We start from the raw sequence: 16,282 nt of genomic DNA on the forward strand, positions 1-16,282 counted from the left end.
CATTTTCGGCCGGTGCGACTTATACTCCGGAGCGATTTATACTCCGAAAAATACGGCAGGTGAAATTAGATCATCTCCCACGGCACACCAGACTGTATCTCACTAGTGTGCCGCGGCACAGTGGTTGAAAAACACTGATGTAGACCACAAGGAAGTCTTTTACATTTAGAAAAAAATCCTAATATGACTTCTTTAGTGGTTAGAGTGTCCGCCCTGAGATCGGTAGGTTGTGAGTTCAAACCCCGAGTCATACCAAAGACTATAAAAATGGGACCCATTACCTCCCTGCTTGGCACTCAGCATCAAGGGTTGGAATTGGGGGTTAAATCACCAAAAATGATTCCCGGGCGCGGCATCGCTGCTGCCCACTGCTCCCCTCACCTCCCACGGGGTGAACAAGGGGATGGGTCAAATGCAGAGGACAAATTTCACCACACTTAGTGTGTGTGTAACAATCATTGGCACTTTAACTTTAACTTTTTAACTTTAATGCGCCTTTTGTATGAAAAAAGACCTGACTAGACCCGCTCACCGGCAGTGCGCCTTTTAATCCGGTGCGCCCTATGGTCCGGAAAATACGGTAAATTGGGTACATGAAGAGAAAATCTTGCACAGGGAACTTGATGGAGATGGAGGACTGAAACATGCAAAGCACCGCGAGCTAAAAATGTGTTATAAAAATATGTAAACGTCACTCCTCTTTGTGTTAAAAGTGCGCACCCGGACGCAAATTCACTCCTCCATCATGGCCCACGCCTCCTCGGCTTTCATGTAGTACTGGTTGGCCAAGCGACCCTTCATGGCCTCCGTGGCGGCCTCTGCTGCTTCTGTAAACAAGTCGCCTGCAGGGAGGGGGAAAGGCGACAGAGGTCAGAGTGCGTCAACTCTCTTGACGGCGCTCGCGGCTTCACCTGCTTTCTGCGGGTCGGCCGTGAGGTTGAAGCCTCCCTCCTGGAACATGGCCGCCTCTCTGGCCAGCAGGAGGTGACGGGGCTCGTCCTGTATGCCGTCGAACTCGCCCCCCTCGTCGTGGTCGCTCATGTTCAATGCGCTGTCGTACCAGTGGATCGCCTCCTCCCAGTCCTGCTTCCTGTGTGGGGAGGGGAAGCAGCATTATATGAAGCATATATACAGAATAGTGTTGTACCGGTACCAATAATGTAATTCCATACTTTTTGCTACTTTTCAAAATAAAGCGGAAAAAAATGTCTTAACGTGAATTCTAATGAAACATCAAACCAATGTTTCTTAACCTTAGGACCCATTGTTGGGCCGTAAAAAGATTTGTTTATCAGCTTTGGTATTACTCAGTTGTAATACACTTTTCCACCACTTGTGGCAGTAATGACAATCTCAAACAAAGAGGAAGTATGTAACTAAAGTCATAAACTATATATTCAGTATATGTATATACATATATATACATACATGCATACATATATATATATATATATATATATATATATATATATATATATATATATCATCCCGGCTAGAATATTGCAACAGCATCCTCTATGGCATCACTTCCAAAACCCTCAATAAACTGCAATATGTCCAGAACTCCGCTGCCCGCCTGCTCACCGGAACCCGCTCCAGAGAGCACATCACACCTGTCCTTCATGACCTCCACTGGCTGCCTGTCAAATACAGAATCCCCTTTAAAATACTCCTCACCACCTACAAGGCACTCCATAACCTGGCTCCACCCTACCTCTCTGACCTCCTCCTGCCACACGTTCCGTCCCGTTCCCTCAGGTCTAGTGATGCTGGCCTCCTGGAGGTCCCCAAGACCAGGCGCCGAACCTGGGGCGACAGGGCCTTCTCCGTGGCTGCCCCCTCTCTCTGGAACGCTCTCCCCAGGCACATCAGAGAAGCCCCCTCCCTCCCTACCTTCAAAACCACCCTAAAAACTCACCTCTTCACATTAGCCTTTCCAAACTGACCCTGCCCTTGGTGTTTATTATTATTATATATTTTTTTCTTTTCTTAGTTTCTTTTCCTAATAAAGTTGTTTTAATCCCCCCCCCCCCCCCCCCCCCCCCTACACGTGTAAAGCGACTTTGGGTATCTAGAAAAGCGCTATATAAATCCCAGGTATTATTATTATTATATATATATATATATATATATATATATATATATATATATATATATATATATATATATATATACACACATATATATACAGTATACACATATATACAGTATACACACACACACATATATATATATATCTACACAACATATATATACGTATACACACACATATGTATATATATATATATATATATATATATATATATATATATATATATATATATATATATATATATATATATATATACACACACATATATATACATACACATATAGATATACACACACACATATATACACTCATACACATATATATATAGATATACACACACATACATGTTTATATGTACTGTATATGTATACACGCACACACATTTATACACACACATATGTATATACACATATATATATATGTATATATACACACACATATATATATATACACATATAGATATATACACACACACACACACATATATATATATAGTTATACACACACATATACACGTTTATATGTACTGTATATGTATACACGCACACACATTTATACACACACATATGTATATACACATATATATATATGTATATACATATATATAAATATATATATACATATATGTATATACACACATATATAAATATATATATATATGTATATACACATATATGTGTATATATATATATATATATATATATATATATATATATATATATATATACATATATATACATATATATGTATATATATACATATCTATCTATCTACATATATCTACCTATCTATCTATCTATCTATCTATATCTATAAATATATATATGTTTTGTATTTTGTTTCCAAACCCAGTTTTTTATGGCAAAAACACAAAAAATTCAATATTTCCCCCCAAAAACACATTCAACCGTCCTGGACATTTAAACTAACTTTTTTCCAAGTTCAAAATAATTCCAGGATTTTCCAGAAATACTGGTTTTCCAAAGCCCTATTTCCACCCTTTTTTCTGGCGACTACTCCTTCCACATTTTTCAACCGTTCCACCGTCAAAACATTCCTCTTAATCAGGACAAAAAAAACTAAGTTGTTTTTTGAACAGGAAAAATTCCCGAAATTCCAGGAATTCCGTAATACCATTTCTCAAATTCAACATGTTACTACTTCAACATTTCTTGACCGATTTGAAAAACTCCAACACCAACAATTTCAACTCATTCAGACCATTCAAGGTTTTTACCATTTTCCAAAAAATTCCCGCTTTTCCCGAAATTCCCACATTTTTTGGCAATTCCCATTGAAATCAATGGGACATTCTTCAAAGTTCCACATTTTTCATCTGATTCAAACTGTTCCAACTTCCAAAATATTCACCCTGCTTGGGAATTGTGTGCTCTACTTCAACAATTCTAAAAAAAATTCCAGGATTTCAGTTCAAATTCTGCATTGGAGCATTCACACGCAATTCCTCCAGGAATGGCCTAATCTAGTTCCATTGTGATTTTACAAAATTTCAGATTTAAGGTCAGGTTAGGTCAAATTTCGAGACATTTCCGTTCTTTCAAGGCACGGCTGCATGTCAACCCACCTGAAGCCCTTCCAACAACAACTGGCTTCCTCCAGGGGGCACCCTTCTCCCAAATGAATTTCTCTCACCTGTCTGCAGACAGATTGACCCCCGTATCAAAAGCTCGGGCCACTGTGATCATTGAGGATCGGTCGCCGGCTTCCGCGGCCTGCAGCAGATACTTGAATCCTTTCATCCGGTTTCCCGCGTTGTCCTGGAAGTCAGGCAAGAGTCACGTTTAGGCGAATTCAACGTTCGGATGCGGTGAGAGAATCGGAGGGAGCACCTCCAGCTCCACGTTTGGCAGGATGTGGTGCGGCAGTTGCAGGCAGCATTGACCCAAGACCACGATGGCCTCCAGCTCCCCGCACAGGGCGGCTCGCTCCAGGTGTAACATGGCCGAGTCCTGATCCCACTGCTCGTCCTTCTCGCAGAAACGCCCGGCCTCGTGGTAGCGCACCATGGCCAGGTGGACCTGGGGAGGAGGAAACGTTCCAATTGACTAGTGGGTGCGTTATATATTTCAAGTCCACAGTTGGGTTTATTTTGGGTGGAGAAACAGCTTTAAATATTGTTTTGAATTAAACACAGAATATACTATAAATTTAAGTCCATTACTCATGCTTCAGCGTGTGTTTTGTCTATTTTATTACTCAACATGGATCCAAAAATGCCAACATACCAGCCTGGAAGGAAGGAGGGATTTGCTGTGGACTTAGAAATGCGCGAGGAGTACGCCAATGCCGCACACATTGCTTATTTGGCTCGCAAATACGGAGGAAACACGTCCACAAATGCAACCATGGTGAATAAAAAGGGACGTCTGTATGGTTGCTGACTTTGCCATCCATCCATCCATTTTCTACCGCTTGTCCCGGTCGCGGTTGCAGGGGGTGCTGGAGCCTACCTCAGCTGCATTCGGGCGGAAGGCAGGATTTAACTTTTTAAGGTCAAGGCAAGTGTTGCCTTAAAGCAGCGTTTCTCAAAGTGTGGGGCGCGCCCCACTGGTGGGGAATAGAGACATGACAGGTGGGGCGCGAGGAACGGGAGGAAATGTCACTTACATTTTTTTTTTTTTTTAAATTATATTCTTAGATTTTTTTTTTTTTACTATGCTTTCATTTTCTATACACACTGTAAATCACTTTGTGATTCTGTCTGTGAAATCCGCTATATAAATAAATGTAAATTACTTATTTTTGCTGTAGGCTTTAAATTTCTAGGTAGGAGCAAAAGTTTGACAGACATAGCAACAGTAACTAATGGGGGCGGGGCTAAGCGGAAAAAACTTTCGCGCGGATGGGTAGCAGGCTAAGAGTGGCAGTGTCAAGCCTGCAACCCCGATTTGAAAAGCTGTGCAGTGCAAAACAGGCTCATTGCAGCCACTAATGCTGGAGTACTGTAAAACTCATGTTCACTTGCCCTGTCTTGCCAAATGCATAGCTCCTCCTTTTTTTTTTTTTTGCAAAGATTGCAAAGTGGCACTTTTATTTTATTTATTATTGAAATTGATGCAACTTATTTGATTTATTATTGAACTTGATGCAAGTTATAACACTTTTATTTGATTTATTATTGAAATTGATGCAACTTATTTGATTTATTATTGAACTTGATGCAAGTTATAACACTTTTATTTGATTTATTATTGAACTTGATGCAAGTTATTTGATTTATTATTGAACTTGATGCAAGTTGTAACACTTTTATTTGATTTATTATTGAACTTGATGCAAGTTATTTGATTTATTATTGAACTTGATCAAGTTATAACACTTTTATTTGATTTATTATTGAACTTGATGCAAGTTATTTGATTTATTATTGAACTTGATGCAAGTTATTTGATTTATTATTGAACTTGATGCAAGTTATAACACTTTTATTTGATTTATTATTGAACTTGATGCAAGTTATTTGATTTATTATTGAACTTGATGCAAGTTATAACACTTTTATTTGATTTATTATTGAACTTGATGCAAGTTATTTGATTTATTATTGAACTTGATGCAAGTTATAACGCTTTTATTTGATTTATTATTGAACTTGATGCAAGTTATAACACTTTTATTTTATTTATTATTGAACTTGATGCAAGTTATAACACTTTTGTTTTATCTATTATTGAACTTGATGCAAGTTATTTTATTTTTTATTGAACTTGATGCAAGTTATACCACAGCTGCACAGTTATTTTATTTATTATTGAACTTGATGTTATTTTGTGTTATTGAGTTTGAATGTATAAAACTTGATGTTACTTGATGTTCAATAAATTTGAAAATGTTAAGCTTGGCATTAGCGTTCTGTTGGGGCGATTGGGGCAGGTGGGGCTTGAAAACTCCCCCTTGTCCAAAGTGGGGGATGACAAAAAAAGTTTGAGAACCACTGCCTTAAAGGAGGGCTCATATTTTAGGGCACCAAGGCAAACATTATTATCTTTCGAGGCAGGGGCTCCAAAGAAATAGTGTTCATGTATAAGATCTAGGGCTGCCAATTATGGCCAAAGTAATAATTAAGATTATTGTTATCAATATTGAAATCATGATTACTGATTGTTCGGTAAAGCAGTGTTGGGGTGTGAACGTAATACCATCATGTCATTTGTAATGTCTAATAAAAAGACTATACATAAACGTTATCCATATCAATCAATGTTTACTTATATAGCCCCAAATCACGAGTGTCTCAAAGGGCTGCACAAGCCACAATGACATCCTCGGCTCATATCTAAAGACAAATATTTGGTTTTTCATATTCTTTAATAATATCAACTTGTCAGCTTGTTGTCATTACATGATGCCTTTATCTCTATTTTTACATTTTCATAGAGGGAGTTTTTTTTTTTTATTATTATTTATTTAAGTTATGTACATTTATATGTACATGTAGATGCCGTATCGGGACAGATCCATTAAGAGTTTGAGTAGAAATAAGACATGTAGGAATTAACTACACACAATAACAAATTACAATTACAAATTACTGTGACATGAAAAAAACACAAATAATGTAAACAAAACCTGGTGTTTACTTTTTGATATCAAAATAAAACACTAATGAAGATGAAGTCTAATAAACAAGCTTTGTCCTTGTCCAACGCCTCCTAGTGGTTCAGTACAACAGTTTGGCCAGCAAAAATAAAGAGGAGTGGCACCTCTCTATAATCGAATACACAATCTTCACAGCCTTCGTTCAGTTCGATGAGACGACAAAACATTTGAGCTAGTATTGATGTTATTTGAGCACCGATCCAGTTTGCAGTTGAATAAAGGAGGAGTGATCATTCCAGTAAACAAACTAAAGACTTTATAAACAAGTTGTGACAACGTTCACCACACATCGCCTGCTGAATGTTTCCTCACCTCATTAACTCTCAAGTCACAGCAGCTGATGGACGCTGTATCGAGAAAATAAAAGCAACATCAAATAGTTTTCTCCTTCCATGTATACTTTTAGTGTGGGGACAAGTGTCTCCAATATTGTCCACACCTGTCTCCATCCAAACACAGTAGTGCGCTCTTAAACGCACGGTGGGAAGCGAGGGAAAATGAGGTTTAACCAAGCTCTTGGCTCAGTTTACTCCGAAGGGACACATGAAAAAAACACAAGTAATGTAAACAAAACCTGGTGTTTACTTTTTGATACCAAAATAAAACACTAATGAAGATGAAGTCTAATAAACAAGCTTTGTCCTTCTCCAACGCCTCCTAGTGGTTCAGTACAACAGTTTGGCCAACAAAAATAAAGAGGAGTGGCACCTCTCTATAATCGAATACACAATCTTCACAGCCTTCGTTCGGTTCGATGAGATGACAAAACATTTGAGCTAGTATTGATGTTATTTGAACACCGATACAGTTTGCAGTTAAATAAAGATGGACTGAACATCCCAGTAAACAAACTAAAGACTTTATAAACAAGTTGTGACAACGTTCACCACACATCGCCTGCTGAATGTTTCCTCACCTCATTAACTCTCAAGTCACAGCAGCTGATGGACGCTGTATCGAGAAAATAAAAGCAACATCAAATAATTTTCTCCTTCCATGTATACTTTTAGTGTGGGGACAAGTGTCTCCAATATTGTCCACACCTGTCTCCATCCAAACACAGTAGTGCGCTCTTAAACGCACGGCGGGAAGCGAGGGAAAATGACGTTAAACCGAGCGCTTGGCTCGGTTTACTCCGAGGGGAAATCTCTGGAGCAAAGTCCGTGTCGTCGGTCCGCCATGATTATCAAGCCAAACGACGCCGGTGCGCATGAGCCTGACTTCGTGTTTAAAAAAATGCATTAATAAATCACGGTTTTTCGGTAATTAAAAAATTACTAACAGTCTGGAATTTTATCGCGAATTGTCATTATACCGTTTATTGTTACATCCCTAGTCCATTAACAATTAAGCATGTTCTTGTCGCCGATGTTGGTCAATTTTTAGGGCATTACGGCAAATGACGAGGGCGGTCGCGGCACTTGTTAGTTAGGTAGGTCAACGGCGGGGGTATCTTAGGGCACAGAGTGTACTATTTGCTTTCACCACCAGAGGACACTACAACTAGGTCAAAGGTACAAGTCCCATAAGGACACATGATGTAATATTTAATTCCAGCAACGCGCCTATGCACCTGGGCTCTGTACAGTACCCGTGGTCTCACCTTTCCCAGGATGGACTGGCCGATGCGCTTCTGCAGCAGGGAGCTGAGTCGCTCCACCTCGGTGGCCACGCAGGAGGATCTGTGCACGTGGGCGCGAGACGAGTGGAAGAAGCTCCACTTCTCCTCCGTCAGCTGGGAGGAAACACACAGTAGTGTTCATTAACTATTCCTTGGATCAAACACAGATTACACGCAGGGATGTACTACTCCACTTCCGAGAGGAGGAGGAGGAGGAGTAGACCTCGGATGGTTTGGATGGAGAAACCACACAATAGGCGGGAAGAGGAGCACACACACACACATACACACACAGTTGGAAACACAAAAAGGTAGATGGTTGTGTTGCTTAGAACCAAATATTAAGAACCCATGCTGACAGGGCCGGCTCCTGGCATAAACTCTATGCAGTTTTTTAGGGTCACCACCACTAGTGGGGCCACACTCACTGGCACTCATCGAGGGCGGACGCTCTCCTTTCCCCTCCCAGTGTTTCCCACACATTCATTTATTTGTGGCGGCCCGCCACGAAAGAATTACGTACGCCACAAATAAAAAATAAAAAAATAAAAATAAAAAATAAAAATAATTTTTTTTTTTGTCCTGTCCAGCTTCTCAGGCAAATCATAAAGTTGATGTAGATGCCCATATAGGCTGTTCAGATTTACTTTACAAAAGAGAAGTGTAGGATACTTCTCTTGTTGCCTTATTTGTATTTGACCACTACTGTTTTCTGTTTATTTGTTACTGACTGTGGCAGGACACCTCTGCCTCTGTTTCACTTTATGTTGCTGGTAAATAATATGGTTGTAGTAGTAGGCTAAAGTTGATTTATTTAGTATGCATTAATTAAAGGGGCAGAGCTTTAAGAGACATTTTAGCTTTTATATTTTATAAGATATATTTTTTGTAAGAACCACAATTAATAAATATATTTCAGTAAATAACTTATTGTTCAAATCTGTATATATATATTTTTTTAATTTGTGGCGGACGTAATTCTTTTGTGGCGGGCCGCCACAAATAAATGAATGTCTGGGAAACACTGACCCTATATTGGAATTGGCATTGTAGTTGTCAATGTAGTCTTTTTTTATTGTTCATACATGACTATAGTAAATACAAATCTTTACATAACTTGTAAAATAGTAATACATTATTTCTTAATATGGAAATAAAAACATACTTGCACTTGCATTTTTGTTGGATGCGCCTTTTATGCACACACCCTCAGGCTCCCATAGCCAAATCTACTTCTGTTCGTCAAGAATAATACAGTAAAACCTTATCGCTTTTAATTGGCGTTGTGAATTAATTTAAGCAAAGTAGGAATTATTCATTATAAATTGAATATTTTTACAGCTGGAGCCTACAAAACTGTTTACGACTCTCCTGAATACAGTTTTTCAAAGCCCTCTAGACATGAAATAACACCCATATAGTCACCTTTACAAGCCACAAACTCTACCAACTGAGCTATACCGCCCAAGACACTTTTATGAGCGGGTCCCTTTTGGATCCTAAGAGCAAGTGTGTATAGTCAAGACTGAAGTGGGGCCACAAAAAGCCTAGGGCCGTCCCTGCATGCTGGGTATAAACTACAAATGGAACTTGCCTTTTCACTAATAATGTAAAGTAACTGTGACCCAATACCATCAGGAGTAATAAGACATGCATTGATTGGTTCCTGCAAAGCAACCACCTTCCTCTCGAGAGGGAACACAAACAACAGCAGGAGAGGATGATCAATTTCAGTGACGTTAAATGATTTCTTTTTGCACACCGGCGTCTCTAATGTTCCTTTACCCGTTTAAAACTGTCCTCGTCCGACTCGGAATAATGTCTTTGGTAGCGTTGGCGGGCCTACAGCGTGTGGCGATAAACACATGCGTCAAAGAAACAAACAAAAAGAACACTGCAAGGTTCAATGCAGGTGGACAAATGAAGGTGAAATACAAAAACAGCAGCAAGAGAAGATAGAAACAAGTAATGCTAACAATGACTCTTTAGGGGTGTCCAACATGCGGCCCCAGGGGGCATTTGTGTCCCGCAGTTTCATTTATCTACAAACCCCGTTTCCATATGAGTTGGGAAATTGTGTTGGATGTAAATATAAACGGAATACAATGATTTGCAAATCCTTTTCAACCCATATTCAGTTGAATGCACTACAAAGACAACATATTTGATGTTCAAACTCATAAACTTTATTTTTTTTTTGCAAATAATAATTAACTTAGAATTTCATGGCTGCAACACGTGCCAAAGTAGTTGGGAAAGGGCATGTTCACCACTGTGTTACATGGCCTTTCCTTTTAACAACACTCAGAAAAGCGCTATACAAGTATAACCCATTTATCATTTAAACGTTTGGGAACTGAGGAGACACATTTTTGAAGCTTCTCAGGTGGAATTCTTTCCCATTCTTGCTTGATGTACAGCTTAAGTCAGACCTGGGCATTCTGCGGCCCGCGGGCCGCATCCGGCCCTTTGTGCGTTCCTGTCCGGCCCGCGTGAGGCCAATTATAAATTACAAAATACATTTTTAAAAGTATCTATGTCGAGTGTGCAATACAACAGTGCTGCTTTTGTTTTGAAAATCGTTATTTGTATTACTTCCGTGTGGACGTATGCGTGTGCGTGATTGTGAGTGAATGTGAACAGCTGCAATCATTAATTACAAAATAAAGTTGAAAAAACATCTATGTCGTGCGCGCAATACAACTGTGCTGCTTTTATTTTGAAAAGTATTATTTATGGGCGTATGTCCGTGTGTAACCTGCGAGTGAAGGTGCACATGCAGCGACAAGTGATGCACGGTTTACACCCGAGACGCTAAAAAGAGAAAAGTTGATGAAGAATGGCGTGTTTTCAACAAGACATGGACTGTAAAGCAACGTTCCCTCTAAGGTGCGTGCCTGCGCAATTGCGCACTGCTCAAGCGTCTGCTGCGCGCAGCAAGTATATGCCGCGCACCAAATCAAATCCCATCTGAATTCTAAACAAAATAAACATATTTATTCTATGTAATTTTGCAATGCAACTTTGAGTGACAGTGACAACAAGCGGCCCTAACGGTGTTCGTCAACACCGTTCAATTGAACACCGTTCAATTATTGTAACGTCTATCCAGATGCTTCGAGGCCAGGAATTATATCGATCACTTTATTGAGCAAAACTGTTTATATTCGGACATAACCACACCAAAAACATAAGTAAAACACTTCTATCTCGAAAAACTAGTCATTTTCTGCCGTACAAACCAGGCCAAAACCAACTTGTCATCTGTCACCAACACGCATAGCACTAAACCACTGGTGCGTTTATGGCCAACAAAAAGTCGGACAACTCAAACACCACACAAAGTTACACTATGACTCCTCAGTCATACGTGTGCTTATTTTACTGTCATTTATTATTAATGTTAATTTATTTATATTAGTCATGGAATGCTGTTACACACACTATGTTGAAGTATTACTATTATTACTAATTATTATTATAATTATTATGTATCTTACGGTATATATCAAAAATAATATTGAGCAAAATTTTATTGAAATATTGTCGATGTGGCCCTCCAGCAGTGCTCGGGTTGCTCATGCGGCCCCCGGTAAAAATTAATTGCCCACCCCTGGCTTAAGTTGTTCAACAGTCCGGGGTCTCCGTTGTGGTATTTTAGGCTTCATAATGCGCCACACATTTTCAATGGGAGACAGGTCTGGGGCCGTACTTATCAAGCTTCTTAGAATTACTCCTAAGAAGTCTGCTAAGAGTTGACTTAAGAGTAAATAAATTCTTCGCTGAAAGCTGCACTTAAAAGTTAGTTATCAAGCGTCTTACTCACACTTTCAGCGAAGCGTAGGACTGAATCTTAAGTGTCACACTCAGAGCTGAATTACGACATTACTATGTGCCGTAAACGGAATTTTAGGTGACGTCATTTCTGTGTCCATAGAAATGACCAATCACGGAAGGGAGTCCCTTGTCTAAGAATAAAGAAATATCTTAGAAATATTTAAGTGGACAATGGGAGTGTATATTTTGACAATAAACTACAAAATAATACAAAACAAACAAACAATATTGGCAATGAATCAAAAATAAATGTTTCCTTTTTGTTGCACCTTTCCTGCTTGCTGCTCCCAGACCGTAACAAAGAGGCAGGGGAGACACTTCTCCAGGATGTATGCTCGGGGCAACACCCTTCACTTTACCCGACAGTGGGTCTCCACAGCGGACGACTTTAGAGTGAATGATGAGTCCGGCGATTAGTTGCAAATCTTGCTTTATTGATTGCTTGCACACAGCCAATCCAACACAAAACAAACTAGTCCCCGCTCGCACTCACAATACCGCTCCCTCTCTTCTCTCGCCCACACACTCACTGACGTCACTCACCTCACATGCTGTAACCTAGCGTATGTGTGTGCCACGCACATACGCTACTCTCATAACATTTTCTTTCCAATTCATTAATTAGGCAACTAATTTGAAACTGGTGTGCGTGGCTCTATATATACTAGTCCACTGCAGCCACATGCAGAAATCAACAAGGAATCGAAAATTATTAAATCTGTGACAAAAATAATACCTGCTCTGTCTAAACGATACCGTTTGATCAGCTGCTCGTCATCAAACAAAGATGAACGTTTGCGCACGTCTCTCGCCTCAGTGCCATCCCCTGCTGGCAACTCCTAACCACTTAAAGGCCTACTGAAAGCCACTACTACCGACCATGCAGTCTGATAGTTTATATATCAATGATGAAATCTTAACATTATAACACATGCCAATACGGCCGGGTTAACTTATAAAGTGACATTTTAAATTTGCCGCTAAACTTCCGGTTCGAAACGCCTCTGAGGATGACGTATGCGCGTGACGTAGCCCGGCGAACACGGGTATGCCTTCCACATTGAAGCCAATACGAAAAAGCTCTGTTTTCATTTCATAATTCCACAGTATTCTGGACATCTGTGTTCGTGAATCTGTTTCAATCATGTTCATTGCATTATGGAGAAGGAAGCTGAGCAAGCAAAGAAGAAAGTTGTCGGTGCGAAATGGACGTATTTTTCGAACGTAGTCAGCCACAACAGTACACAGCCACAACAGTACACAGCCGGCGCTTCTTTGTTTACATTCCCGAAAGATGCAGTCAAGATGGAAGAACTCGGATAACAGAGACTCTAACCAGGAGGACTTTTGACTTCGATACACAGACGCCTGTAGAGAACTGGGACAACACAGACTCTTACCAGGATTACTTTGATTTGGATGACAAAGACGCAGACGTGCTACTGTGAGTATGCAGCTTTGGCTTCTAAACATTTGATCGCTTGACCGTATGTGCGCAACTTTTTTTTGCGTATGTACGTAACTTTTTTAAAATATATAAGCTTTATGAACCTTGGGTTAGGTGAACGGTCTTTTGGGCTGAGTGATTGTGTGTGTTGATCAGGTGTTTGAATTGTATTGGCGTGTTCTATGGAGCTAGGAGCTAGCATAGGAGCTAGGAGCTAGCATAACAAACACGCAGGTATTTTTATGCAGGATTAATTTGTGGCATATTAAATATAAGCCTGGTTGTGTTGTGGCTAATAAGAGTATATATATGTCTTGTGTTTATTTACTGTTGTAGTCATTCCCAGCTGAATATCAGGTACCGTGAGTATGCAGCCTTGGCTGCTAAACATTTGATAGCTTGACCGTATGTGCGCGTCACGTACGTAACTTTTTAAAAATATATAAGCTTTATGAACCTTGGGTTAGGTGAACGGTCTTTTGGGCTGAGTGATTGTGTGTGTTGATCAGGTGTTTGAATTGTATTGGCGTGTTCTATGGAGCTAGGAGCTAGCAGAGGAGCTAGGAGTTAGCATAACAAACACGCAGGTGTTTTTATGCAGGATTAATTTGTGGCATATTAAATATAAGCCTGGTTGTGTTGTGGCTAATAGAGTATATATATGTCTTGTGTTTATTTACTGTTGTAGTCATTCCCAGCTGAATATCAGGTCACCCCCGGCTCTCACAGCATCTTCCCTATCTGAATAGCTTCAACTCCCCACTAGTCCTTCACTTGCACTTTACTCATCCACAAATCTTTCATCCTCGCTCAAATTAATGGGGAAATCGTCGCTTTCTCGGTCCGAATCTCTCTCACTTCATGCGGCCATCATTGTAAACAATAGGGAACTTTGCGTATATGTTCAACTGACTACGTCACGCTACTTCCGGTAGGGGCAAGCCTTTTTTTTTATCAGATACCAAAAGTTGCAATCTTTATCGTCGTTGTTCTATACTAAATCCTTTCAGCAAAAATATGGCAATATCGCGAAATGATCAAGTATGACACATAGAATAGATCTGCTATAAAAAATTCATTTCAGTAGGCCTTTAAGACACCTCTGAAGGTCTCTTAAATATCGTGGAGAGTAGGAGTGATTCTTACACTTAAGAACGTTGATAAAAAGCTTTTATTCTTAAGTTTGAGAGTAGGACTAAATTTCGCAAATTTTCAGGACTTAAGTGTAAAATGGCACTCTAAGAAGCTTGATAAGTACGGCCCCTGGACTACAGGCAGGCCAGTCTAGTACCCGCATTTTTTTTTACTATGAAGCCACGTTGATGTAACACGTGGCTTGGCATTGTCTTGCTGAAATAAGCAAGATAGGCAAAATCCCTCCAAAAAGTGCAGTTCCCCTTTAACTTCTAAAGGCTTAGTGGCCACATGCGTGGACAGCACCTTTTAGCTCTTATTTCCAAAATTGTGTACACTACTGAATTGGGGTCTTATGGCCACTTATGTGGACACTTATACTGCCATCTGGTGGTGTCAGAAGAGTATAACATACAATGGAATTTGGGGGGAAAAAAAGTGTAAAAATAAGAATTAGCATGTCACTAAACATGAAGTACACGTTTGTTACCTATGGACTAAGTACATCATATAAAAAGATGATTCTTATTTGTTATTTGTATGTTTGACTGGACACCCCTGCTTCACATGCTACATTTGACTACAGTACACATACAAAGCTCAAAAGGATTCATAAACTTTTCAATTTTCTACTAGTCAGACAATTGTTTCGATACAATGGATGGAATTTGTAACAATGTAAAAGTACAAGTACACACACAGGTCATGTCTTGACCGTGTAATAATGCAGTGTGTGATGTATTTACCCCGTCCACGTGGTCGTTGGGGTCGCCCTCACTCCTCTTCTCGCTTGGGTAGCCACTGTCCCCGCCGCTGTCTGAGTCCTGCGCACGTTAAACACCCCAACATTCACAAAATGTCCTCCCATTAGACTGCACCTAATAAAAAATATTATTATTGGTCACCCTGTGCTCGCCTGTGTTGTCAATTCTTTCCTGCTCGAACATGCCAGTGAAAGATAAACCTGTGAAAAAGCAGAGACACATTATGTGCTGCGTTCATGGTGGCTGGGACGTATGGAAGTATCCCAACTTGTCTGACACGTACCAGCGGGGGAGCGTCCCATGTATCCGTGCGCCACCAGGGGCGAGCAGGGGACGGAGTCGGCGTCGCTCATGCTCTCGTCCGCGGACGACGTCTCGGACAGGCGGGTTAACAGCGGCGGCACCCGGCTCCCGGACATGGTGCGGACGCGGGGGGAGCCGCACTGTTCCTCGCAGCCCCTCAGCACAGTTTTAGCCGATTTCTAGGGGAGAACGAGACATATGAAGAGGCGGGAGGCAGAATATGGAGCTGCTTGGTCAATGATAGCCAAAGTTTGGCCCTGGGGACAGCTAGCTGCATATTTTTAAAAAAAAAATATATATATATATATATATATATATACAGTACAGGCCAAAAGTTTGGATACACCTTTTCTTTATTTTCATGACTACATTGTAGATTGTCACTGAAGGCATCAAAACTATGAATGAACACATGTGGAGTTATGTACTTAACAAAAAAAGGTGATATAACTGAAAACATGTTT

The 16,282-nt window shown here is 40.1% G+C and overlaps 1 protein-coding gene across 4 annotated transcripts in view; it reads right to left on the reverse strand.

Moving 5' to 3' along the window:
• Nucleotides 1-16,282, reverse strand: part of eef2k (eukaryotic elongation factor 2 kinase) — a 51,550-nt gene that overhangs the window by 1,474 nt on the left and 33,794 nt on the right. The window contains exons 11-19 of one of the 4 annotated variants that reach the window (XM_062057176.1): nucleotides 15,799-15,997; nucleotides 15,657-15,715; nucleotides 15,498-15,575; nucleotides 10,119-10,175; nucleotides 8,316-8,447; nucleotides 3,943-4,131; nucleotides 3,751-3,870; nucleotides 912-1,093; nucleotides 1-842 (exon numbers count right to left, since the gene is read on the reverse strand). The exon at nucleotides 1-842 is cut by the window's left edge and continues 1,474 nt beyond it. In XM_062057176.1, the coding sequence (XP_061913160.1) occupies nucleotides 707-842; nucleotides 912-1,093; nucleotides 3,751-3,870; nucleotides 3,943-4,131; nucleotides 8,316-8,447; nucleotides 10,119-10,175; nucleotides 15,498-15,575; nucleotides 15,657-15,715; nucleotides 15,799-15,997 (1,152 nt within the window). In that variant the 3' untranslated portion in view covers nucleotides 1-706. Of the gene's footprint in view, nucleotides 843-911; nucleotides 1,094-3,745; nucleotides 3,871-3,942; nucleotides 4,132-8,315; nucleotides 8,448-10,118; nucleotides 10,176-15,497; nucleotides 15,576-15,656; nucleotides 15,716-15,798; nucleotides 15,998-16,282 lie in introns of all 4 variants that reach the window. The other 3 variants (XM_062057177.1, XM_062057178.1, XM_062057179.1) reach the window with 3 other exon arrangements.

This window comes from Entelurus aequoreus, linkage group LG08 (assembly GCF_033978785.1).
Source record: "Entelurus aequoreus isolate RoL-2023_Sb linkage group LG08, RoL_Eaeq_v1.1, whole genome shotgun sequence".
Lineage (NCBI taxonomy): Eukaryota > Metazoa > Chordata > Actinopteri > Syngnathiformes > Syngnathidae > Entelurus > Entelurus aequoreus.